The following is a 26,148-nucleotide window of genomic DNA, read 5'->3' as shown; positions in this document are numbered from 1 at the left end:
TCCCAGGCCCCATGTCACCATGGTAACGCCCCCGGGGAGCCACAACGCAGCAGGGGCTCGGCCCCTCAGGGACACGCTGCCCCCCGGGAAATCCTGGAGGCTGCTCAGTGCCCTCTGCCCTTATTCTTCTTATGGGGGGATATTGCTGCTTAGGGCCCCCAGCGGGCCAGCACTGCCTTTGTGGCCATGGTCCAGGTGTGTACAGCACCTAGCGCGCTGGGGGCGCTATCTAGGGGTGCCAGGCGTCTGGTTTTCAGCAGGTCGAAAAGGGACCCTGGTGGCTCCAGTCAGCACCGGTGACCAGGCCACTAAAAGTCTGGTTAGTGGCTCAGTGGGGCTAAGGGAGGTTTCCTGCCTGCCCTGGCACCCCGCAGCTCCCAGAGGCTGCTGGTATGTCTGGCTCCTAGGCACAGAAGCAGCCACTGGGCTTTGCATGCTGCCCCCGCTCTGAGTGCCAGTTCTGCAGCTCCCATTGGCTGGGAACCGCGGCCAATGGGAGCTGCAGAGGCAGCACCTGCAGGCACGGGCAGTGCGCAGAGCCACCTGGTCCCTCCGCCTAGGAGCTGGACATGTGGGCCACTACTCGGAGCTGCCTGAGGTAAGCGTTGCCTGGAGCCTGCACCCTGAACCCCCTCCTGCACCTCAACCCCTAGCCCTGAGCTGCCCCCACCCAAACTCCCTCCCAGGCCTGCACATCTCTTCCTGCACCCCCAACCCCCTGCCTCATCCCTGAGTCCCCTCCTGCACCCCAAACTCCTCATCCCCATCCCCACCCCAGAGCCCACACCCCCAGATGGAGCCCTCATCTGCTCCTGCACTGCAACCCCCCTTCCCCAACCCAGAGCCCCCTGAACCCTTCATTTCTGCCCCCCCAAAGCCTGCACCCCCCAGCCAGAGCTCACACCCCCTCCTGCACTCCAACCCCCTGCCCCAGCCCAGTGAAAGTGAGTGAGGGTGGGGCAGAGCAAGCGATGGATGGGAGGGGGGATGCAGGGGGCAGGGCCTCGGCCTTAGAGAAGGGGTGAGGCCTGGGGGCAGGGTAAGGGTGTTATTATCTGGTAACTGTTTCCCCTCCACCATTATTTGGGTTGCAGATGGGTATGGTTTGAGAAGGAAGCTGTGGGGACTGGAATTGAAACAAAGTGGTCTTTGAGGATCTGTTGCTCCCTAGAGCTGTGGTCCCCAATGTTTTTAAGCCCAAGATCACTTTTTGAATTTAAGGGCAAACCAGGATCTACCCCACCCCTTCCCCAAAGCCCCACCCTGCTTGCTCTCCCCCCCCCTCACTCACTTTCACCGGGCTGGGGCAGGGGCTGGGGGTGCAGGCTCTGGGCTGGGGCCAAGGGGTTCTCAGTGTGGGAGGAGGCTCTGGGCTGAGCCTGGGGCAGGGGTTTGGTGTAGAGGAGGGGGTTTGGGGTGCTGGCTTTGGGAGGGGGCTCAGGGTTGGAGTGCGGCCTCTCGCCGGGCAGCACACGAATATCCCTCCTTGCGGGGGCGTGCTGGCCGCTTCTGGGAGCAGCATGGGACCGCGGCAGGCTGGGAGCCTGCCTTAGCAGCAGCCCTGCTACACCCCCGGAGATTGTGATCGACTGGTAGAGTCCCCAGGATCGACCAGTCGATCGCGATCGACGGCTTGGTGACCACTGCTCTACAGGAAGCAGGCGGGCTTTGGCTGGATTAAAGTTGTGGGGGGTTTATGCACCTGGTTTTGACCCATTCTGTTGGCAACCCCTGATGCTAGAATATATAAATAAGTGCTTACCAGACAGATCTCACACTATGCAGGCAGGAGTAAAATTATTTGGGGCCACAAAACAGATCTACTTTGCTAGGCGTCATGTCAGAATGATGGCTTTGTTCCATCATTGGAGTGCTGCATCACAACTCAGTGATGTTGTTGACGGATCTTCACCAGGTTGGATTTTGATGTGTGGTTTGTTGTGATGGCACCAACCCCGTTGTCGGTTTTGGGAGAGCAGCAGGATTGTCTTTCAGAACCTGCTGCTTTTTAAAATATGCAGTGCAAAGAAGGACATGTCACTTAAAAAAATAGATGTTTCTGCTCTGCAATAGGATTCTGTTTATAGTTCACAGACTTGCACAATGGCCAGGGTTGAAAATGTAATGCCAGCTATGCAGAGGGTAAAAAGGTCTGAAAAATCAATCACCAAAGAGTAAGAAGGGAAGGGGAGACCAAAGAGACAGCTAGAGGAAAAGAAGAACTAAATAAGGAACCTGTTTCTAAAGAAGATGGATAGAGAAATCCAGGAAATCAGATGTGGAAGGATAGACAAATCAGGAACACACACGTCTGTATCTATATCAGAGTTATTGTGCTTGATTCTCCATTGCCTTTTAACTTGTGTCATTATTGACACCTAGGAAAAGGGAGTGTGAGATACTTCAGAATCAGGATGGGAGCATTTTACAGTCAGTTTAAAGTAACTCTCGTCACAAGTTGCAAGGCAATGGGGAATTGGGACCACTAACAAAACTTCGCCCTGAAAGCACAAGTCACCACCACAAAACAACCAAAAGTAAGCACAGATCTAAAGAAAATAATGCACAAGAACAACTAAGGAAAAGAAATAGCATTTGATCTAGACCACAATGTTGGTGTGGCTTTTGCTGTTGTAAAAGAATTGTCAGGGGTCCAAAGTAAAAGGATCTTCTAAGATGGAAAATATACTTAATTTTTTTAAGTTTATTGTCAGGCTTGGTATAATATATTATATATTGATTTTTCTCCGAGGCTGTATAACATCTCTAAATGTTCTGAATTATTTTTAAGTTTTGAGTTTGGACCTCCATAAAAGAACAGCCCTTTTTAGAATTGTGGAAGCCTCATTCTTTGTATTTGAATGTAATATATAGCCATTAAAAACCAAGTTCTCCTATGTTAAATATTGTGCCAGGACCTCGGCTAATGTAAATTGTCATAGCTCCATTGAAGCAAAAAGTGCTATGCCGACTTGTACTACCTGAGGATATGACCCATTAACTTTGAAATCTGAGCTGAGATTTAAAAATCTCTAGCCAGGAAAATAATATGTAGAGTAGTAACAAGGTAATATTAAATTCAGAATGCTTATCTCAGACTTTAGTGAGAAAGTTAAATCTGTTTTAAAAAAAAAAATGTTTTAAGTGACTGTTTGAGAGATCACTCCCTCCTTAACCCTGATAATAGGACAGGTCAAGGATACTCCAGGGGGAAAAAGAAGTAAAATCTTCAAACAATCAAATGAAGAACATACAACAGTGTAAAGACAAATGGTAGTGTTTTGGCTTCAGTTATGAAATCGTATGTTTTGCTATTAAGAATTAACACACAGTGGGCCAAACTGAAGTCTGAAGTTTTACAGCTGGGTTGAATTTGGCCACCTGTTACTTTCTTATTCATCTACAAAGATTTCACATTAAAGAGCAGGTTTATTTTATGGGACCATGTTCTGCTGCAGCTTGCTATGAGTAACCCTCATTCCTTGTATCCTGTGCGGAAAGAATAGAACCCCTCGGCATTACCACAATACCATTGTTTGGCTTTCCAGTATGACGGGAAATGTTTTCAATCCCAATTGAAATCTTTTCATTTACATTAAAAACAATTGAAAACACATGTCTCTTCATCTGGGGCCCAAACCTGAAGTTCTCGCTCAAGACCAGGTTCTCAGCTCCATTTACACCAGCTCAGGATATGGTGTTCAGTTTTCACTCAGTTTCTTTGGAGGATTTACTAAGACAAACTCCCACTGAAGTCAATGGGAGTTTTACCTAAGCAAGGTCTGTGTAAATTTCAAGGGGTTAGTTCTGCCACTCTTAGTTATCTTGAATAATCTCTTATTTACACAAGTAGTCCCGTGGAGTTCATTGGGACTATCCACAGTGTAAGCTGATGCAGAGAAGGGTATCAGAATAAGGACCGTAGGGTTAGGGTTAATTCTCCTCTCGTTCATACCAGTTTTACACTGGTGTAATTCTATTGAGTTTGATTATGTTATTCTTGACTTACACTTGTGTAACTGAAAAAAATTAAGCTCAACCCTTTAAAAAAAAAAAAACGTTGAAAAACTGCAGCACACCTTCAGTTTTGAGACCTGGAGGTACTTGTCTGTGTCTCTTTAACCTTCGTCATGTCTGATAAAGTACAGTCAGCGGGTTGGTTGATCAGCTAGCTTTGTTTTGCATCTTCCACTTGTTTTGTAAGGGTGGGTATGACTGTGCAGTGTATGTTTTTAAAGTTGTGTCTTTTTACCATTGCTCAGGTTATGCAAATGATATCTGACTCAATATGTTTTACAGCTGCGCTGCGCAAAGAAGCATCTGTTCGATGTTATTGACATTTTGATATCTCTGTATTTTCTTTTTTCTTTGTAAATGTTTCATGTTAACCAAATGCTTTACCCATTAACAAACATACATCTCTGAATAAAAGAGATCGGGTCTCCTAGTAAGGAGCAACAAATAGGTAGAGAAGAGAAACACAGATAAACTGGGACATCTACCCAACCAGTGTGAGAAGATCAAGGTGTATTGGCGCACTAAACATAAATGAGGAAATATTGCTTACCAACAAACAGCTTACAATAATGTGTCAGATCAAAGCATCTCAGAATGCTTGTCATATTCAAATTTACTGATCATCCTTAAGCAGGCATCTTCACTTTGACATCTCCTGCACACAAATGTTTAGATTTAACACCACTGTTTGCTTGCTGTGTTGAAAGGATCTTTTATCAGTTGTCAATGGAATAATAAACTGTCCCAAATATTATTTAAACTCTGGGTTAATGGTTTCGAGTAGATACACCTTTGAAGAGAAGGTTTGATTTTGTTTGGTCTCTATTTTCAGGTCCATTATAGAGATGAATAGCCTGTTGATATTTGCTGTGTTTGTTGCCTGCTGTGAATATAAGAGTGTCTTTCAAACTGGAACGTATATGAGCTCCCAGATACCTGTAGTCCCCATGCTTCAGCTTACAAAATTCACATCGGGTTTTCTTTTTAAGATGAACTAATCATTATTCTTCTTAATACTTAGTGCTATAGTCTTCTCTACACCTTGGGAAGTAGGTGTTTTTATTGCCATTTTTATAGATGAGGCTACTGAGGCAAATTTTAAGGGCTTGATTTAAGCAACTGCTGAAAACCCATAGCTCCTTTTTAAATTCCCTGGGAGCTGTGGGTGCTTAACACGTCTTAAAATCTGGCCCCATGTGACTTGCCCAAGGTCGCTGGATGTTTCAGTGTCCGAGTTCCTGGGTCTCCATCTTGTGCACAGATCTCTGGGTTATGCCTTTCTCAAAGGGCTGCAAAGCTTTTGCTAAAAGCTTTATGAAGAACCTAAAGATTGGTACAGTTAATTTTAAAGGGAAAGCAGTAAATTCCATTTCACTGGTGGTTCCTATGTCTAGGGTTCTGTGTTTTCACTACAATAATTGCTAATATCACAAGCACCTAAACCAGAGAAAGGAACTGTTATTTTATATGCCATCAGCATCTGCAACACCAGTGCCGATGTAGAATCCTGAACGCAGATCCTAGCAGGTAAGTAAAGAGGAAACTGATTTACAAAGATTCCGTCTGAGCTTGTGTTTGTTGGTAACTTCCCAGACTACACATACATTTTGCTATTGCTCTGGGATTTTAAACTATTTTTGTTAAGCTTTGCAATTTACCTATATCTCTTCTGCTTAATCATTTTGAACATTGGTCCTAGTCCTATAAAGGGAACATTTCCCTCCCTTCCAGTGAATTTAATGTTTCCCTTTGTTCTTTTGCAGATGTCAGCATGGCACATGGGAGTGCTTTGGAGTTTAACAAAATGATTAAAGCTGCTACTGGGAAATGTCATGTTTTCCTATTACGGATGTTACTGTGCATTAAGTGGAAAGGAAACTGCACTAGATGTTACTGAAAGGAGAAGCATAAAATTCTGTCTAGCTACAGAAAACACTTTTCTGGACAAGAGCCAGCTACTATCTGTCTGGGGTCAGGAAGAAATTTCCCTTATGGGCAGGTTATTTTGTAATTGTCCCTTATGGGTTTTTTGTACCTTCCTCTGAAATATCTGATACTGGTCACTGTCTGAAACCTCTATTCTTCACAATCATATTCAAGGGCACAAGCTTAACTCTAACCTTAGCAAATTTAAGATACTCTACTAGGAGGCGTGCTGTCACTTTAAAAGTCTAACCAAAAAGGTGGGGGGTAAGAGGGTAAAGTGTCTAACTTTAACTGAGGGACTGGATGTGTGCATCATGGGTACTTGTATGCTGGCACTGAAAGAGGGTTTATTGTGCAGACGACAAGTATATAACTGTATTTGGGTATAGTGGGGTTTGGGTGGTAAGGCATGTGAATTGTGGTTGTCTTGGGTATTCATTTTGCTTTACCTGATGGTGGCCTTTTCCCTATAAGACTTATTTAACCTTTTTCTCCAGTTTAGGGTTGAGTTAGGGGGAGAAGGTGTGAGATGACAAGAGTAAAATATCCCAACTCTCGTATATAATGCAGTGTAGAGAAAATTTTGAAACTTTGTGACCCAGGCCTGATTTTTGTATGTTTCTCCCTCAAGGTGCTGCTATATCCCTGACTGCTGTTAAGGCAAACAAAGAGAAAAGAACTTTAAGCCGGTACTGACGAAATAGAAGTTCAGCATCAGCGATGGAAAAATCATCTGCAGTGAGTACTTTTCTGCTGCATGGACAAATTGCATTGCAGTTTCTTTGTTGCCCTCAAGTCCATCTCCATTTTATCTTTGGATTAATGTTAGCGGGGGCCTGGAAAATCCAAAAGAGTGAAAATTGTTCGAAGGGCTGGGCTAATGTAGCTACTTACAGTATGTGACCCAGGGTAGAAAGAAATGTCAGCTCTCTGTGGTGATGCTACTACAAAAACATCCCAGCGTGCAGTGATGCCAGGGGGTCGATTCTTTGCCCCAGAACAGTGCAGTAAACTCAAGAATATAAATTCCATCCCAAGTTTAAGATAATCTCTCTCTCTTGATAGCCGTATTGCATACTGGGATGTTTTTGCAGCAGCATCCCCACATAGAAAGCTGGTTTTTCTCTTCTTTGTAAGCTTGGTCACATACTGTAAGTAGGTGGTCTAGAAGATCATTTCTAAGTAATATTAAATGATAGGCAGACTGAAACATACACGTGGTAATACTTATGCACGCACACACATCATTGTGGGGGAATAACATAATAATAAAATAATAGTGGGAAAATAGCATACAAAGGGCCAAATTCATCCCTATGATAATTCCATTGACTCCTGCAGATTTGCAGGATGTAGTGACCCATTGGCTGTTATTTTCAGTACAGTTTGTACAATTTCTTCTCTCAGCATTCAGCACCGTCTCCACCCATTAGTTTAATGATCTAACTAAATCAGCTCATTAAAGCAGGTACAGAAGTGGGCTTGTTAAACTTTTATAGCATGTAACCTACTGAATACTCCATTGTTTTTCTTTTAATCTTTCTAAGAATTCCCACCTCCGAGTGATCAAACATTTATAGCTATTCTTATCTTTTCGGTGGCTCATACACAAGGCCTTCAGTTGAAACCCCACCCGCTTGTGGCAAGCAAGAAATTCCACCCTGCGGTGGCTGCCTAAGTAACTAGCCCAGCTAGAGATAAGGAATGTACACAGTGAAACAGCAACGTAAAAACCTTCACCACATCAACCATGCTGCACATTATGGAGGTTGACACTGTCAAATCTTGTAGTGTAGCTACAAATCAAAGTGATTGGGCAAAGACTCCACTTCAACCCCACTTCTGTTCGCTCTGTGACTATAAGACTAGTCTGTGGGCTCATTTTCCTCTCACATTGGTGCAAACCCACAATGAGGTCCAAATGGATTCCTGTGTTCCCTTCGGTCGATGGCTTTATGCACTATTAGACTCCACAAGGAGAGCTGCGTGTTATTTGGGGCCCCTTGTACTCCTATTGCTTGAGGGTCAAGATCAGCTGGGATGCTTGAGCTGACGGGGCATAGATTTGCGTGTCAGGAGGCTGGCAGTACGGTGTTCATGGTGACTCTGGAACTCAGCCACCCATCCACCCACCCCCATGCAGCAGAGTCTACGTTGGATGACCTTTCAGGCACTTTGCCTGGGGAAACAGCTGATCTTTGCATTTCCTCTGGGGAGTCACTTGGGTGGGGAAGACATTTTTCCTTCTCAGTGGAAGTGGGAGGAAAGGTTGTCAGTTACCAGTGTGTCAGTGATACTGACCACTGATGTGTGCTTACATTGTTTTATTCAACGTACCAAGAAATGCTGTCCTCCAGTGAATAACCTCGGAGCCCCACAGGCGCTACTGGCTCCGCACACCCCACAGGGGAAACCTGTGGGGGGGGGGGGCGTTTTGGGCTGGGTAACGTTCAGGGTGGGAGGGGAAATAGGACACGGGGTTCTCATGCCCTAGTGATTCTGGCTCATAGGGACCATTGCCGCTGGGGTTTATTTTAGTGCTGGGGTCAAACTGGCCCCAGCAGCCCTGAAGTTGGCCAGGCGCAGGGCACCTCCCCTTCAGCCCTGTCTCAGCCCTTGTACCAGCACAGGGATGGGCTTTGGCCAAGCAGAGGGGCACACACTGAAATCCAAAACATACATAAATTATCCATAAAATAGTACAGGGAAGATAGTGAAGAAGCAGAAAAGGGAATCAGGGTGCTAAGGACTCTCTGAATATATAATTTGGAGGCAAAAAGTTGTATTAATTAGAAAAGAGATTAGTGATAATACTTAGTACTCCTGATCTAAAGATCTCAAATTCCTTTCCGAACATTAACTAATTCAATGTCATGGCAACTCTTCCCCCTCCATCCACTACAGAAGTGTATATGTAGCTAATATGAATACACGTTCATTGATAAGGGCCATATTTTTAAAGGTACTTAGGCACCTCACTCCTATTGAAATCAATGGGAGTTAGGAATCTAAACACCCAGCCCTAAGTGACACGTCCAAACTTGCACAGGAGGCCTGTGGCAGAACAGGGAATTGAATTGAGGGCTTGAGCTAGGGTCCTAACCAGTGGATGGATTAGTCTTTTTCTCCTCCAGCACAGATCCCTTGCTTTAGTTACCAGTCCCTGCATTTCTCAAAACCCACATTATAAAACCTGCAGGCCCTGCAGTCCCACTGCTTACAAGTTATTCTTTGCGGAGTCAGGCAGCAGGAGGGCACAATCGCTTATAACTGTTCAAAACTTACAAAGAGTTTAATTATTACAAGAAAACAGTGTGCAATGAGTATACGTAATGTAATATTATCAGTCACGCCGATCACAGCAGTGATAGGGACCAATCAAGAATGGGTCCACAAACGTCCAATGGTTTTCATTGACATTAATGGAAGTTAGGAGCTTACATACTTTTGTGGATCTAGGCTTTACAATCTAAATAGACAAGGTAGATACAGAGTAGCTGTGATTGGGCATATGCTCCACACTGGCAAATAAAGGGTTAAAATGGAGTCTGAGGGCCCAACTAGCCTATTCAGCGGCACCTGGAAGAGAAACAGCTAATTAAGGATTAGACCCAACTGGGGAGAACAAGACTGGGTGGGCCTATAAGGGAAGGCCTGCAGGGCCTTGGGTGAGACTGCAGTAGGGAGCTTATACCCTGTGTCAGGCCCTGAAAGGAGAAGGGGGTCTAGGCAGCTGCCAGAGAAGCTAGGAGTCACTTGGAGAAAGTTTCTTAGCACAGACAAGCTGCATGGAGAGCTGAAACTGCAGGGAGAGGGGGCTGGTGAGTACAGCTCCATGACAGACACCTGCAAGCAGGTGAAGGTGGGAAGTAGTCCAGGGAGCCAGTGAGGTTCATAAGAAATAGACCTTAGCTGCTTCTCAGAAGAATCCTGGATAGGAACCCACAGGAAAGCATTCTCCTACACTCCCCTGCCCCCCATGGGAGAGGTGATGTAAGCTATGGGAAAGGCCACAAGGACTAGTGAGCCCAGACAGGGGCCGAAGGCCTGCTAAGTGGTCACTAAGTCTCTGGGTTTTTGTTTGAACTTCTTTTAGTTAAGGGGCCTGTGCTGAAAGGTGACCTGGCTGGAGGGCAATTTCTATTCCCAGATGTGTCCCTCGGGCCAAAAAGTTTGCCCACCCCTAAAGTAGAGCACTTAGCACAAAGGGGAGGTAATCTGGTGTAGGTGCTAATGGAACATAAGGGCTAGCCTGTGATTTTAGGCTACATGTCTGTGCAAGGTAGGAAGGAGGAATAAATGCTGATTTACAGCAGTTGAGGATCTGGCCTACAATTTAAACTTGGCTTGGTGATGTGTGTGTGTGTCTGTCTGTCTCCCTTTTTGAGAGCCCAAGAGGAAAAGAGGGTACAGCACCCGCAGAGTTAGTCCTCATGGTGCTGCTCCTCATAGGATTTAACTGGGTGAATGGTGATGACTCTGTAGCTCACTAATATCCTGCCTGAGCAACTTCTGATACCTCCACAGACAGGGTACGTAAAAGCCAGCACCTTCTATTGCTTTAACTGTCCCCAGGGAAGAGATTGCTTCACTTGGCAGCTTGGTGGTCTCTTTGAGGGGTTGAGGAAGGGGCTCGAGTACTTTGGAAAGAGGAAACACCTGTGCTTTGCAATCTGTTTTGTAGCCAGACGGCGAGTAAAGCTTTATTTAGCAACTGGGGGTAGATCCTTTGCAGAAGAAATTGAAGTAATAACGGTATCCTTTGTTATAGCTGCTTGCTTCCTTTCTGAAACACAGGACCGCTGTCCGGTCACAGTCACACGCTTGCTTTGCACAGGTGGAGTTAGTTGTATTCCCTGCAGGAACAAAAGCATTTCTCACTCTACAACTCGTGTGTGGTAACTAAAAGGCAAGGAACCCACTCGGAGGCCAGGTGCCGAGCAGCTTGTTCCTTCCTGACCTTCAGTGCTCCAGATGCATGGATGAGGTTTAGCGAAAGAGGAACGAGGCAGCCCTGTTGCTCTAACACTGCCGGGAATGTTGCAACACTGCTGTTGGCATGGCAGCAGCTGGGAACGCTGCAGTGGTGCCATTGGCACTGGATTTGCTGCTCCGTTGCCAGCTTGGGTGCCTTCCCAAATTAGCAGAGTGCAGCCAATTCTCCCCTGCCTCGCGTAGCCCACTGGTGAGTGTGAGTTACAGGCCCCTGCTCTGTACCGATCCCCAGAGGCTTTGTGTTGTAGCTGGGGCAACAACAGAGCTTCAGCAGCTCGTGCATCTCACTCAGGAGGTCTCCGGCTCAGTTCCCAGTGTGTGGGCCAAGATGGCAGCTCTGACGGTTGCAGTCACGCCCACTTGGGCGTTGTGGGTATAAAATGCTAGAAAATCAGAATGGCAACATTTTACACCCGTCTTCATAGGTGTAAATACAGTGACCGATGAGGCCCAGTGGCTCTGGCACGGCAGCACTGGAATGCAAAGGCACTGCCAATCCATCACAGCTGCCTGCACTGGAACTGGCATTCAGTCCCTCACAGCTCAGAGGTCCTTAACGGTCGTCCTTTCCACTTGCTCTGCAAGAGGTCACCCTAATTGCCTTGGAGATTGTGAGAAGAGGTAGGTGGGGAGGAACCAGAAGGACCTGAAGTACTTTCCCCACCCCCCACGCTAGCTATCCTGGAAGTGCTTTGCTTCTTCCCAAAAGCCCCTCTGACTGTTTCTCTTTAGGACACATTTGTTCCAATGTCATTGTAAAAGGTTCAAGCAAGAGAACGAGGTCCCGTAAATCACCACGGTATCCGTGGCCATTTTAGCCATGCAGAAAATGCTACTCACAGCACATAACGTCTTCGTTGATGATGGAGTATTGATAATCATCAAAAAATGGGTGACAGCTCTGGTTGGTTAACTCCTTATAGCAGCAATCATGGGCATGACAGCACCTTCAGGGATACAGAAACACAGGAATAGGGTGGAAAATGTGACTAGGTGAAGTAATGTCCAACATCACCACTACTAGAGGGAGAGTGTGAGTGAGCCTTCCAAGGAACAGAGTTTGGGCTTGGTTTGGAAAAACACCCAGGAGCTCAGATGTTTATCCCAAGTGATATTCTTAGTGCTGCTCTGTGCCTCAAATCCAGCTCCTGTCCAAAGCCGGGTGAAACTTTTTGAACAAAACTTTTTTTTCCAGCAAAAAATGCAGATGTGGGTTGACTGGAACATTTTTGTGAATTTGTGTTGAATTTGCTGAATAGTTTTGGTTGGGGGTGGAGCCTTCAATACTATTTAGGAAAAATTGCAACATTTCACTTCAAAATGAACTGTTCTGATTTTTGATTCATAACTGTTTTAAAATGTCCTTCCATTTTAATTTAAAAAACCCTAACATGCCAAAAATCAAATCTAAACAAAACATTTAGTTCAACCTAAAGCAACTTTTTGATTTGCCAAAACATTAAAGTTTGTTCTGGAGGTGGACTGAAATGGTTGGTTGGTTGGTTTGTGGTGGCAAACTGAACCAAAAAATCCATTAGATTGAAAACTCCCTAGGGCAGGGCCTGTCTTTGTTCTGTGTATGTACAGCTCCTAGCACAAAGGAGCCTATCCTGAGCCAGGACCCCATTGTGGTATAATACAAATAAATACTATTACTACTAATCACACAGTTCTATTGGCCGTTTTAAGAGTCTGGGGATGACTCACCCCAGCATGCCTTGACTACAAAGGAGTTTCCATTCTCACATAAGCTGGAGGGTTGAGGCGTTCTGCCCCAGCGTGCTAAAGGGCTTAGTGCAGTTACAATCCTAGGATTTAGATGCCCAGCTAACTAAATCAGTGCATTGCTAAAATTAGTATTGATACTAGTAGTAATAATAATGGATGCTAGTATTGATACCAGCAGCATTGACCTGAACCAAAGCTTACCAGTCTGTCTTATCCAGAGGCTGCCCTCTCCCACCCAGTCCACAGTGGCATCCATACGCATTGTAGGAAATGAGGGCACTTTTCCCAGTAATTCTCCGGATCATGAATTTGAAATCGAGGAGGCTGCTGTGGGTCATGGTCAAAACTGCAAAAGAGCAGAAAGGGCTTTTCATGAGTTTCCAAGGAGATGTTTTGCCTTCAAGGAGAATCATTTCCCTGATCCCTCACCTGACATACGGAGGGAGGTCAAAATCACTAAAAGTGAGGATTGTTCTGCTGCTGCTTGCACGTTAGCGCTAACCCAGCACAGGGAGGAAGGGTAGTCTAGTGGTCAAACCACTGCCAGGGAATCAGGTAAGGTGACCAGATAACAAGTGTGAAAAATCGGGACAGGGATGGGTGGGGAGGGGTGTAATAGGAGCCCATATTTTAAAAAAAAAAAAAAAAAAAAAGGCCCAAATATCAGGACCGTCCCAATAAAACCGGGACATCTGGTCACCCTAGAATCAGGAGATATCGGTTCAATTCCTGCTCTGCTACAGATTCCATGTGTGACCTTGAGCAAGTCACTTAGGGCTGAATGTGAAAAAGAAGATAGGTGCCCAAACCCCAGTTCCACGACAACTGTAATGCACAAAACTCCTGCTGAAATCCTATAGGTGCCTAAGTGTCTGTCTGTCTTTTTTTTTTTTTTTTTTTTTTTTTTTTTTTTTGCAGTACAAGTTCCCTCACCGCCTGTATTTGTGTCTGAGCATGCACACTGCTGCTTCCCCAGGGGGTCTAGGTGCTTATCTCCACCTAAGCCCCAGAGCGATTCACAAACCAGGGGCATTCAGCCACCTCCTTGGCACAGGGGCCTGATCCAGTAGGGATACTGAGAGGTCTCCTCCTAGATCAGGCCCCTCAGGCAAGTGGGGAGGGGGCGGGGCCCAGGATGACAACAGTATCCCTTGAACTTTTAGCCCAGTGGTTAGGGTGCTCACCTCGGATGTGGAGACCTTGGTTCAAGTCCCCCCTCCACCTGAGGGGGAGAAGGGATTTAAACAGGGAGTGCTCTAACCATTGGGCGATGGCATATTCTGATGTGGGGAAATCCCTCAGTCTCTCCTGTTGTACTGTGGATAACTGGAGTCAATGGTGCAGGGGGTCTGGATCCTGGTCTCCCACATCCTGGGTGAGTGCCTGTATCTCTGTGAGCAAGGTGGGGCTTAGCACATGCCCCCTGGTCGGCACCTCCCATTGGCTATCGTAGGTGGCTCCCTACCGATCATGCTGGGTTTGTGGTTTGGGGTCACAGGCGCCCGTCTCTCCCCACTCATTGCAGAGGAGCGTAGGTGCCTAACTCAGGCTTTATGTATCGCAGTGGTTTCTCCCAGGTACCTAACGCCTCTCGTGCATTCAGGCCTTAATCTCTCTGCATCGGTTCCCTCTCTGTATTAGGGTGGTCATAGCTCTTTCCTTCCTCCCGTGGGTGCTGGGAGGATAAAGACACTTGGATGCCAGCATAATAGGGGCTATATAAATAGGTCATCTGCTCTGGCGCTGTTTTCTGCCTGTCACTGAAATAGTCTCATGATCTCAACCAGGCCAGTCAGGGGCAGCTTGGAAGCTAATGGCAGCTGTGACTCAAACTGATGCCCCCAGGTATGTGGGGGGGCTGAGCTGTGAACAGATGGGCTTGTTTTGAGGGGCTGCGATGCCCTCTGCTGTACGCAGTACAAACAAGCTAGCCCTGTCTGCCACAACACAGTTCCGAGGCATCTGATGACGGTGTGACCGTCTCCTAGCAGGAAGGAGCATCTATAGTGATAGGCACCAGTGTGGTGGCAGGGAGGAAAGCATATTGATAGACTATGTCCTGCAAGGTGGCACTGATCCTTAACCCCAGCGGGGAAGCTCAGCAGTGTTGTTTCTTCTGCAATTCTTTATAAAGATGGGTCAGAACCTCTGTTCTGAACAGCCCTGCATTGTGAGCCTAATGCAAAGCTAGAGTTCACTAATGGGCCCAACCCAGGACTAACTTTGGGGCTTTCAAAATATGATCTCGCAGCTTGTGGCTTGAGTCTCTCTGTAGCTCCTTGGCAAGATGGCGGCCACTTTGCTGAGGGAAGCCACGTGGCCTGCCCTGTGGGGATGGGGGTGTAGGGTTTCCGGTACTCACTGCTGGCTGCCATTATTGCCATGAGGAAGAGTTTCCACATGTCCATGCAGAACCTGAGGAAGAAATAGACTCTGGGGTCACGTCTGGAACCAAGTGAAATGTTTCAGATGAGGAGCTTATTTAAAAAAAAAAAAAAAAAAAAAAAAAATTGGGGGTAATGAACTATTGCAAAGTTAGAGAAAAGTATTGGTTGAACAAAAAATTGAGGGAAAGAGGGGGCTAGAATTTTTGGAAATGTAGCTGGATTGACTAATTTTTTATTTATTTATTTATTTTTAACCAAAAAAACCCCACTTGTTTTGGGTCAAACAAAATATTTTTTTTTATTTGACCCAAAATGACTTCTTTTGGGCTAGCAAATTGGAAAAAAAAAAATTGTGGGGGGGGGAGGGGCGGGGAGAATCAATTATTCACTCAGCTCTAATCATGTCACAGGTACAGCCCAATGTTCAGTGGCAGCTCCAGAACAACCCACTGTCTGCAAACCAAAGAGATTGCATGAGTTCCTGGAATAATTCCAGACCAAGGCCTCAAACACACCCAATAACAGAGGGAGTGTGAGCGTGCCCCTTGTTACCCAGTGGTGTTGTCCTTTGCTTTATACAGATCTGATGCCTTAGGGATGAATCTCCCATAGCCCCTGCCGCAGCCAGCAAGCTGCCTGACCTAAGGGGATGATGCATCAGCTGGCTGTAACTGGGATAATTCAGAGCATCCTTGATGTTCATTCGTTCTCTCCCCCTCTCCCCTGGAATTCACTATGACTGTGATGCTTGGAGTGTTCGCACAGCATATGGTCCATGTGTGGAATTCGCTGCTACTGGAGATCAGTAAGAAATGTTGAGAATGGATTTTTAAAAGGTCTGGGTAACTTTATGACCATAGTTAACACCTGCAACTGTCAGGTTTCAGAGTGGTAGCTGTGTTAGTCTGTATTCGCAAAAACAACGAGGAGTCCTTGTGGCACCTTGGAGACTAACAGATTTATCTGGGCATAAGCTTTCGTGGGCTACTATGAAAGCAAGCCAAGGATAATGATCATGTTTCAGGGTGTACTGTGCTCTCTGGCAGGGCTCAGGATAATATAGCAATGTACAATATAGCACAACTGGCCATAATAAACCTTCAAGGGGGAGAATCACCTTTCGTTGGGAGGGTGAAAGCCTGACGCTAGGCCAGCGCAGTCTGATCCAATCCAAGAATGCCTGTGTTTTTACCCAGTAACCCCAAAGCAACAGCTCAGGGTGGCAATGAAGCTGGATCTCCCAAGCCATCCATTACCCCAGTGATGAAGTGTCACAGTAAACATTCCAACGCCCAGTCCCATCTGCATTCCAGCCACCCTCACTCTCACCTCCTCCAGGGCTCTATTTCCCCTCCTTTCCAGTACTCCTCGTCATGACACTCCACACACCTCAGTCCTGCATTACAATCGTGCCTATAATTCTCTATCCATGTCTCCAGCTGTTGTTCCCCCTTCATTCCAGCTACGCTTGTCTCCATTGTTCCCCTCGCCGTTCCAAAACCTCTTGTTCCTGTTCCATTCTGAACCCCATCATTCCAATAGCCTCCCGCACTGTTTGTGTGTGTGAGAGAGACACACATGATGGTTTGCTCTAACATAAGTAGAGGCTTGAGAAACTGGACACACTGCAGAGCCTACGGATGGGCTGTTGCTCCATTGATGACAGTGCAGCCAGCATTTCGTTCCGTTTTTTCTCGGGCACTTAGGACCCGTTCAAGTCAATGGAAAGACTCCAGTCAGGACTTGATTTCAAGGGTAAAGTTGTTTTGGTTTTTTTTTTTTTTTTAAATCTTGATGCTGGCTGTAATTAGCTATTTTTCTTGGCCTGTTCTATTGCACCGTATTATCTTGGCGCATGTATTTATCGGATCCAGGGCTTTGATTAGCACTTTGCAGTTAGAAGTCAAATACCAATAAATAATAAAAGGTCTTTTGAGCAGGAGTGCCAAAGAATTCATGTATGGCGCAAAGCTGGAGAAATCTGCCTTTCTAATGGTTTTATATATTTTTTAAAAAGGAGAGAGAGAGAGAGAAAATGCCATCTGGGAATGCCACATGTACAACAGGAGATCATCTTACCTGCTGGCGCATCCCTCCTGGCTGGAGAAATCCAGCAGAAGAGCCCAAGAGGACACCTGTGGCAGCTACAGAGGCTGGAGTTATGGGGCAGCTGCTGCTAAGAGGTGGGGACCTTCCCTTTGAAGGAGCTGTGGCTGAGATGCACCTTATGCTTGGCTGGTATATCACTCAGACCATATCTGCATTCTCTGGTTGATTTCTCAAATAAGGTAATTCCCCAGTCACATGAAGGGAGGACGATCCCATCTCAGGGCGTCTCGCCAGCCACCCTTTTTCCTGGTTTGTTAAAGGTCACTTTTCAGAGGTATAAAACAACGGCGCATTAAAGCGAAAGAGCAGCTGGTCAGTTTTGCTCATCTTGCCACAGCAGGTCAGGGGATTACATTTTGGTTACGTTCTTCGATTCTGTTGGGATATGGAAGGGTTAAGTAAAGGCCTGGGTAGCCCCTAGCATGGTATTAGGGAGTGAAGGCACAGGCAAGCACTATTTCTCCACTTGATTAATCAGTTGCCATCCTTTTCCCTTCCCCTCTGCTTGTTAAGAATTGATAAGCATTGCAGCTGAGTAAGGAATGTGGGGGTCTAAAGGATACTCTTTGTATGAAGCAGTGTTATCTCCCCCCTCCCTTCCTTTCCCAACTACATAAACGAGCTCGGGGTCATGGCCCCTGCCTCCCTCCCCTGTGAACTGCTGATTTAAGGGAATTGGTGGCTACAATTACTGCAAAGAAATGTATTTTCAAGGTAAAAATGTCTGTATAATATGCGTAATGCCGTAAACAGTAAATAGTGGTGGGTACATACTAATTTAAATAGAAGGAGTGTGCTGCAACTAATCCAGTGCTTACTCGACAATTGGGTCGAGGGGAACAAGTATCGCAGTGAAGAAGCCCGTCTACTCAATCCGCCTCTGGGTCAGCTGCTCCTTCCCTTCAACAGATTCCCCACTCCATAGCTTCCTCCTCCTCCTTGTGGGGCCAGAAAGGCTCATTTTACCATACATGTCACCAGGACGCATGAACGCTTGGTGTTCAGCCGTGGAAGTGAGTCTCTTGAAGACTGAAATGCCAAGTCAAAAAAAAAAAGGCTATTTTTGTCTGCTTTTTTCTTCTCCTATAGCAACTGTGGAGGGTCAGAGAGTTTCTTCTGTTTTGTTTTGTTTTTCTATTTCATCAGAAATTCCAGGGCCTGACTTAGCTGGAGGACCTTGGGAATCATTGGAGGCCCTGAAATGGGATATTGCATCTAGAGTCAACCTAGGATGAAGTTTCTCCTCCCCACTCAAATCGGGGTTGAGAGGGCTGCAAAGTCAGGTGTCAGCTTCCAGCTGTGATGCCATATTTCAGGTCCTCCCCAGATTGGTATAGTCCTCCAGGGAAAAATAAGTCCGCACCTGCTATTTCTTATGTAAAAAAACAACCACGCCTGGATAAGTTTTTTTTTTTTTTTTGAGGCTGCCTATAGGCATCTTAAGGCTCCAATTCTGCAAACGCTTACACGTGCTTTACTTTGCTACTAAAGTGAGGTGTCCCTTTGAAATTAATGAAACCGCTCATAAACTTGAGCACTTGCATGATCAGGGCCTAAAGAGAGAGAGTTAGGAAATGTCTCAGCCATCCCTAACCGGATCAATCTCTGATTTGGTAGCTATGTGCCATGGCTATCAAAGGGCTAGATGTAGGGTGACCAGATAGCAAGTATAAAAAATCAGGACAGGGGGTGGGGGGTAATAGGTGCCTATATAAGAAAAAGCCCCCAAAATTGGGACTGTCCCTATAAAATCAGGACATCTGGTCACCCTAGCTAGATGTGCAGCCCTTACTCGTGGGGTTGAGCATTTCCTCATGTGAGTAAGGACTCATCAGACACCTGATCCAGCCCCCATTGAAGTCCATGGCAATCTTTCCAGCCATTTCAGTGGGAGTTGTACTGGGGCCTGGCATAAGAGAGGGTTGCATAATCCAACCCTGCTAAACCATCCAGGGGTTGAACATCCAAAAAGCCTTGTGGTCTTTCCATCATTCTTTTAACAGGATCTTCTATGGCATTAAAGAACTATACAGCATTTTGGTTTTCAGCCTAATCTCTCTTCACGCCAACAAAACAGAGCTCGGAGCTGTCTTCCCAATGCTGCAGAGATCTAGTTTCAGAGTTATTATTACACAATGCCTTCATAATAATCTTTTCCCCTGCCAACTGGATTTTGTGAGTAAAGCTATTGTCAGGGCCGCCTGCGGCGGGGGACCATGCTGCTTGGAGGTGGGAAAGTTATGTCAAATACATATAATGTTATAAACTATACAGGCAACAGTTATCAGCCTGGCTTTATTTAATACTATGACAAATGATCTCCCCAAACAAATAAGTAGTGAGGTAGGTGTTGCGCTGTTTGCAGATGACTGTGCTCTGTGGGTTAGGAGCAGGAATATTGAAGTGGCAGAAAAGAGAATCAGCAAAGTGTTACAAGAGACCGCTGATTGCAGACATGCATGGGGCTTCAGGTTCTCCATTGCTAAAGCCAAAGGATTGGTCTTTACGAAAAGGAAAGTTACAAAGGAATATAAACTGCATCTGTATGGAGAACAAATAGACATTGTTACAAGGTTTGAATTCCTAGGGAACATTTGATACTAAATTACTTGAGGAAGATTGTATAGACTAAGTTAAAGATAAATGTACTGGAAGGATAAACCTGCTTAAAAATCTTGCTGGGGCTACCTGGGGGAGTGGATAAGAAAATAAGGCTCTGTATGCAATCAGCAATGATCAGATCAGGTTTCAGAGGGGTAGCCGTGTTAGTCTATAACAGCAAAAACAACGAGGAGTCCTTGTGGCACCTTAGAGACTAACACATTTATTTGGGCATAAGCTTTCGTGGGCTAAAACCCACTTCATCAGATGCATGGAGTGGAGTATACAGTAGGGAGGTATAAATACACAGCACATGAAAAGATGAGAGTTGCCTTACCAAGTGGGGGGGCGGGGGGAGATCAGTGCTAACGAGCCAATTCAGTTAAGGTGGAAGTGGGTTATTCTCAACAGTTGACAAGAAGGGTGGAAATCACTTTTGTAGTGCTAATGAGGCCAGGGTTGTGAGTTCAATCCTTGAGGGGACCACTTAGGGATCTGGGGCAAAAATCAGTACTTGGTCCTGCTAGTGAAGGCAGGGGGCTGGACTCGATGACCTTTCAAGGTCCCTTCCAGTTCTAGGAGATAGGATATCTCCATTTAAAAAAAAAACGCAATCAAGGTGGCCCATTTCAAATAGTTGACAAGAAGGTGTGAGTATCAGCAGGGGGAAATTAGTTTTTGTGGCTGCCAAGCTTTTAGGTCAGCATCAAAATCAGAACTTAAAAAAGTAGATTTAATACAAGCCCAGGCCCCATAAATTGTGAGTGTGTGTTTATTGCAATGCCTATAAATGCATTACAGATAACTTGTATTTCCCTAGAAGTCATATTATGAATGAAACTACTGGGCCAAAGTTAATGGGGATGACAATGATGAAAGTGCCAACCAAATATATTGTTGGGAATTTGATAGGTGAATGATAGCACACAATGTTAGAACTCCCCTTGCCGTTTGAGTTAATGTGCATGCAGAAGTTGAAAGATAAGGAAAAGCTAAATGAAGTCAAAACTTTTAGTCATGGGAACATCAGTTATGGATGGAAAGTTGCATGCCCAAAGGTGGATACAGATTTATTTTATAAACTTCAGGGTGAAAAAAAAAAAAAGATGATAGATATTAAAACTGAAATGTTCCAGCATATAGATGACAAGTGGAGTTGGTTTTGTCAAATACAGAGAGATGGATCCAAACGAGAAAAAACGGAGGTGACACATTTTATATACCAACATTGGGAATTAGTTCATCTAAAATAATATCCGATTTTGTAGCGGTTATGACAGCCTAACCAGTCGCAATAATGCAGGCGTTACATTGGGTCTGGGATGTACACCCAATAGCAGTGCTCATTTTAAAAAACAAACAAACCTCCGTCTCAGGCCTTATGGCAATAAAAACGGGTGTCTTAGTATGCAGAAGTGATTTAATCAATGAAATTATATTTCTTAGGACAGAGTTAGTACAGCTGGGGATACATGTAGCATTAACATGGATCCCAGTGCATACTGGAATATCAGGGAACAAAATGATGGACAAAGCAGCTAAAAATGTTGTAAGAAATGAAGGCATTGACATAGAAATATCCTGAGTAAACAAGAATTCAAAAGCCTAATATAGAAAAATCTAAAAGAGGAATGACAAAAACTTTGGATTGTCAAAAAGGAAGAAGAAGAAGGTGTGGGGGGTTTTTTTTGGTTTTGTTTTCTTTTTAATTGTGCCCTAGACTTGACGATAGCAACGTACTTTTGGGCCTGATCGGGAAAAGTGAAGTGACTTTGCTTAGAGAACTGACTGTTTGCTGCTTAAACAAAAATATTTTTAGAATAAGTAGACACACAGAAGGCCTATGTGAGCTCTGTAAGCAATTGAAGAAGCAGTCAAGTGCCTTCTATGGGTATGTGAGGACTTGGATAAAGAAATGGAAAAGCTTTCTGAAGAATAATTCAAATGTCTTGAAGTAACAAAAGTTATGTTATTTAGTAAAAACATCCAGGAAGTGGGGTATTATTAGAAAGGCGTTCCTAAGTTACCTGAAAGACTCAAGGCAGAGTGAGAGAATATAAACCGCTAGGGATTTAGGAATGATACCTAGTGGCGTTTATAGGTTTATTCAGTCAAGTCTGCTTTGCCTGGAAGTCTACACAGCAATGAAACAGCCCTCCAGTCCGAGCCCTGCAAACCCCAGTCAGCTGGCACAGACCACCAGCAGGTTTTTCTTTGCTGTGTAGACATATTTGTACAGTTCTAATGGTGTCCAGTTGGCCTGATGTAAAACAAAACGAGGGCTGAGAATGTGAGCCTGGGTCAGAGGATTTCATTATTTTAGTCCATTTCCTGATATCTAATCCATCCTGTGAATCCTTCTCCTGTGAGCGACACAAGTCTTCAGTAGGCTTGTGCGTAGTGAGCACTGTCTTTTGTTCTGTGTCCTCAAATAAACCCAGACTCAGAGTGTTTAATTCAGGAAAAGTCTACATTCACATGTCCAGGGCTGGAATTTCCCAGAGGAACAGGGGAATAATTCTGCTTTGGAGTGAACAGCAGGAGAAAGAGCCAACGCAGGAGAACCTAAACTGAAGAGTGGGGAGGTGTCTAAGTGCTGAAACCTACTTCATTGTGGGAAAGTCCCCAACCCAGGGAGATGAGGGAATATCTTCTGCTTGAGGCTGGGCAAAGCACCCATGGTTCTATAGCCAAGTGCCCAATCCAGCTCCCATTGGGAGTCTTTCCTTTGACTTCACTGGAAGTTGGATTGGGCCCTAGCACGTCTTTCTAAAACATACTCAACCTCAAATGATTGGGCTCAATGCAGAAGGTACTGAGTTAGGTTCTGTGGCCTGTGGGAAGGAGGGAAGGTCATAATGGTTGCTTCTGACCTTTAAAATCTATGGATCTATATGTATCAGCTGGCGTAACGGTAACCCCCATAGGCATGTGAATGGAGCCAAAGAGAGAACATAAAAAAGTGGAAATGGAAAGTGAGTTTGGAGGCCCTTAGCCAGCTGTATGGATTTCAGGCACTTCTAGTCTGAAATCTGGTTCAATTAAAGGTTGACCTTCAATGAACGTGCTCTTCAGGTGCTTCGGCATACTGCAGGGAATTCTCCTTCAACTGCGGGGATGGTGTCAGAAATGGCCATCAAGATACACGTGTATCATGGCACCCTAGTTATTCATGTCTCTGAGTGAGATGATAGTTTTGTGCGTGGCTAAGAATAGGTTGGCGACTCGGGGGATGAGTCGCCTGCAGGATTTGGCTTTTCCATAAATGGGCCCCAGGAAATCCTTCAGGCGCCAGGGCTTCCTGACTGTGTGCCGAGAGGAGAGGAGAGATGGGAAGAATAAAGCTTCAGTGTAGCTCTGCCAATTTAAACCAACCGAGCCTCTGGCCCCCAATGTACTTAACATTTCAGGCCATTACCCCAAGGTAAACTTGAAATAAAGGAAGCTTTATTCATATATACACAGAGAAACCCCACTGTTTCCCCCACTTCATGGCTGCTTAGCTCCTCCTACTCCTTGAAAAAACAAGGAGGAATCCTTGTGGCACCTTAGAGACTAACCCATTTATTTGGGCATAAGCTTTTGTGGGCTAGAACCCACTTCATCGGATGCATGCAGTGGAAAATACAGCAGGAAGATATATATGGCATGGTAAAGCTGTGTTCATGGTATCAAGGGTGTGGCAGGCTGAATGGTGGAGATGTTGGGAAATAAGTAGATGTGAAATGTTTCACGGAAGCACACAGCATCAGGGCCTATGGAGCACAGCCTGGGATCTACATCGCATTCTCCAATAGGCTTTGCTAGTTTTGTTGGTGCACAACTCGGGTTTTCTTGAAACTGGCCCCAGCTGCTCTAGCCCAGTGATTCTCAACCAGGGGTACCCCTGGGGGTACACAGGTCTTCCAGGGTGATAACAGCTCATCTAGCTATTTGCCTAGTTTTACACCAGGCTACATAAATAGCACTAGTGAAGTCCGTCCAAACTAAAATTTCATGTAGACAATGACTTGTTTATACGGCTCTATATCCTATACCCTGAAATGTCAGTGCAATATTTATATCCCAATTGATTTATTTTAATTATATGGTAAAAATGAGAAAGTCAGCAAGTTTTCAGTAGCTGGGTGCTGTGACACTTTTGTATTTTTATGTCTTATTCTGTCAGCAAGTCGTTTTAATGGGAGGTGAAACTTGGGGGTACACAAGACAAATCAGACTCCTGAAAGGGGTACAATGGTCTGGAAAGGTTGAGAGCCACTGGCCTAGCCAACGCCAGGGCTCAAGGCAGTGCAGATCTGCCCTGAGATGGAAGCTGTAACCACTTCCCTGCTAGGGTGACTAGACGTCCTGATTTTATCGGGACTGTCCCGATATTTGCTTGTTTGTCCCGCGTCCCGACCGATGTTCGGTCAGAACACTGGACAAACAAGTAATTTTGCCCTCCGCTCCGGCGCACAGGCAGAGCCCGGAGGGGCTTTTGCCCCCCCCCCCCAGCCCTGCCCCCTCTTTCCCTCATTGGATCCCTCCCCAAATCCCTGCCCTGGCCTGCCTCTTCCCCAAGCACACCACATTCCTCCTCCCTCCCAGACTTGCGCTGATCAGCTATATGGCGGCGCAAGCCTGGAGGGAGGGGGTGGCCCCCAGCACTCACCCTGCGAACTGCTCCAGTCCAGCTTCTCCAGGAAGGCGAGCACGGCCCGGCAGAGATCCCGCAGCGACTCCCTCCGCCCGAGCCCCCGGTAGAAGGCGAGGCAGGCCTGGGCCTCCTGGGCCGCACCCATGGCTCACAGAGCAGCCCGGCGAGGGCGGCCGGGAAGCAAGCCAGGCTGCCCCGGGGATCTAGCGCAGCACGTGGGCTTGGCAGCTCCAGGCCGGGGCGCGCTCAGCTGTTGTGGCTACCATAGAGTCGGGTGGAGATGGGGCTGTGCCGCCTGGCTGGGGCGGGGGGCGCACTCCACCGGCTTTTTTTTTTTCCTCTGCCGCTCTCCCCTGCTCCTGTGTCCCGATATTTCATGTTTGTCATTTGGTCACCCTATTCCCTGCTAGCCTGGCATGTTCTGCTGTGCCAACCAAAAGCTCAGTGCGGCACAGAAGCCGGGCCCATGTTTTAAGATGAAAAGCTGTGTCTTTAAAACCCCTGACCTTCTGTCAGCAGTCTCTGCTGGGGCCCGTGGCGCTCTGAAACAACAGCCTCTCTGTGCAAAGTCATTCAGTGGGGATTGATACCCCGAGGCTTCAGCAGATAAGGAGCACATGGAAAATGAGTGCCATTGTGCGGGATCCCTGATGCGACAGCACCGAGGGGAAGACGTTCTCCTGGCAGGCTTGATTGGCTGCTCAGGAGTGGTCAGCCGGGTCAAAGCCTGATATGACAATAAACACATTAATAATGGTACAGTGGAAAACCTTCAGGAGATCTCCCTGGCGAGAAAGAGACTCCCAGCGATACCAGGTAAAAAACACCTGCCCTGGCGTCCATGGAATCTGCATGGGGTGAATTTCACCCAACAGAGACACAGCCCACAGGCCCAAGGGATCCCTGAGCTGGCTGGGATAGACCAGGGTGCTATGTGCTCTGGCTCTACCCTCTCCCACCCCTAGAGGTGTGGGTGGGGGGCATAAAGCCAGCCATACTGTGGCCACATCCACACTACAAACTACATCGCTCAAGGGTGTGAAATATCCACACCCCATAGTGACAAAATTATACCCACCTAACCCCCGGCTTAGACAGTGCTATATCAACAGGAGAGCTTCACAGAGCCTCTCGCAGAGGTGGATTAACTACACTGATGAGAGACGCTCTCCCGTAGGCGTAGCAGCTACAGCACTGTAGACAACCCTGAGAACTCTCTGCAGCCCCTTTAGAGCTGGTGAAAGGTCCCTTGGACCTTACGTTGGGCTAGAACCCCCAACCCCTGCTAACTCCCTACACTGGAAATTGCCTCTAGGGCTAACTCACCTCCACTTGCAGAAAGTACAATGGGATCTTAACCCCATTCAATCATTAAAGGACTTCATTTTACATCTCAGCCAAATGCCAGCTTCTCTGGCAGCACAGAGCCCTGCACCCCAGGTGGGACACTGGGTTTGTGGTACCTCAGAGGGAAGAGCATCACCTACCGAATGACCGTTCTCGGGGAGTCTCAGTGACTGAGCTCTGAACCCTTCTTAGCTTGGCTCATGTGCCACACTCGCAGCATACAGTAGGGTTTAGTAGCAGGCTTGTGGCCTTTTTTAACCGTAGGGCTGTTGACCCATTCTGCATTTGGAGCGGACTGCTGGGACTCTGTTCTGCTCCTTTGAGGGTGTGGGGATTGACATGATTTCTGATGATTAAGTTCAGAGTTGTTCTTTGGTAAGGAAGGCTGATCTTCCTTAC

The 26,148-nt window shown here is 46.2% G+C and overlaps 1 protein-coding gene across 3 annotated transcripts in view; it reads right to left on the bottom strand.

The window, feature by feature from the left end:
* Window positions 1-10,617: 10,617 nt before the first annotated feature.
* The window catches only part of LOC128826026 (group IIF secretory phospholipase A2-like), a 218,685-nt gene continuing 203,154 nt past the window's right edge, over window positions 10,618-26,148 (bottom strand). Inside the window, exons 2-6 of one of the 3 annotated variants that reach the window (XM_054009030.1) lie at window positions 17,133-17,260; window positions 15,029-15,081; window positions 12,868-13,012; window positions 11,779-11,885; window positions 10,618-10,799 (exon numbers count right to left, since the gene is read on the bottom strand). In XM_054009030.1, coding sequence (XP_053865005.1) covers window positions 10,651-10,799; window positions 11,779-11,885; window positions 12,868-13,012; window positions 15,029-15,074 — 447 coding nt within the window. In that variant the 5' untranslated portion in view covers window positions 15,075-15,081; window positions 17,133-17,260 and the 3' untranslated portion in view covers window positions 10,618-10,650. Of the gene's footprint in view, window positions 10,800-11,778; window positions 11,886-12,867; window positions 13,013-15,028; window positions 15,082-17,132; window positions 17,261-24,417; window positions 24,670-26,148 lie in introns of those variants that run through there. The other 2 variants (XM_054009031.1, XM_054009029.1) reach the window with 2 other exon arrangements.

The sequence above is a fragment of the Malaclemys terrapin genome, chromosome 19, assembly GCF_027887155.1.
Source record: "Malaclemys terrapin pileata isolate rMalTer1 chromosome 19, rMalTer1.hap1, whole genome shotgun sequence".
In the NCBI taxonomy this organism is placed as follows: Eukaryota; Metazoa; Chordata; order Testudines; family Emydidae; genus Malaclemys; species Malaclemys terrapin.
This window is presented reverse-complemented; position numbering and strand designations above follow the sequence as displayed.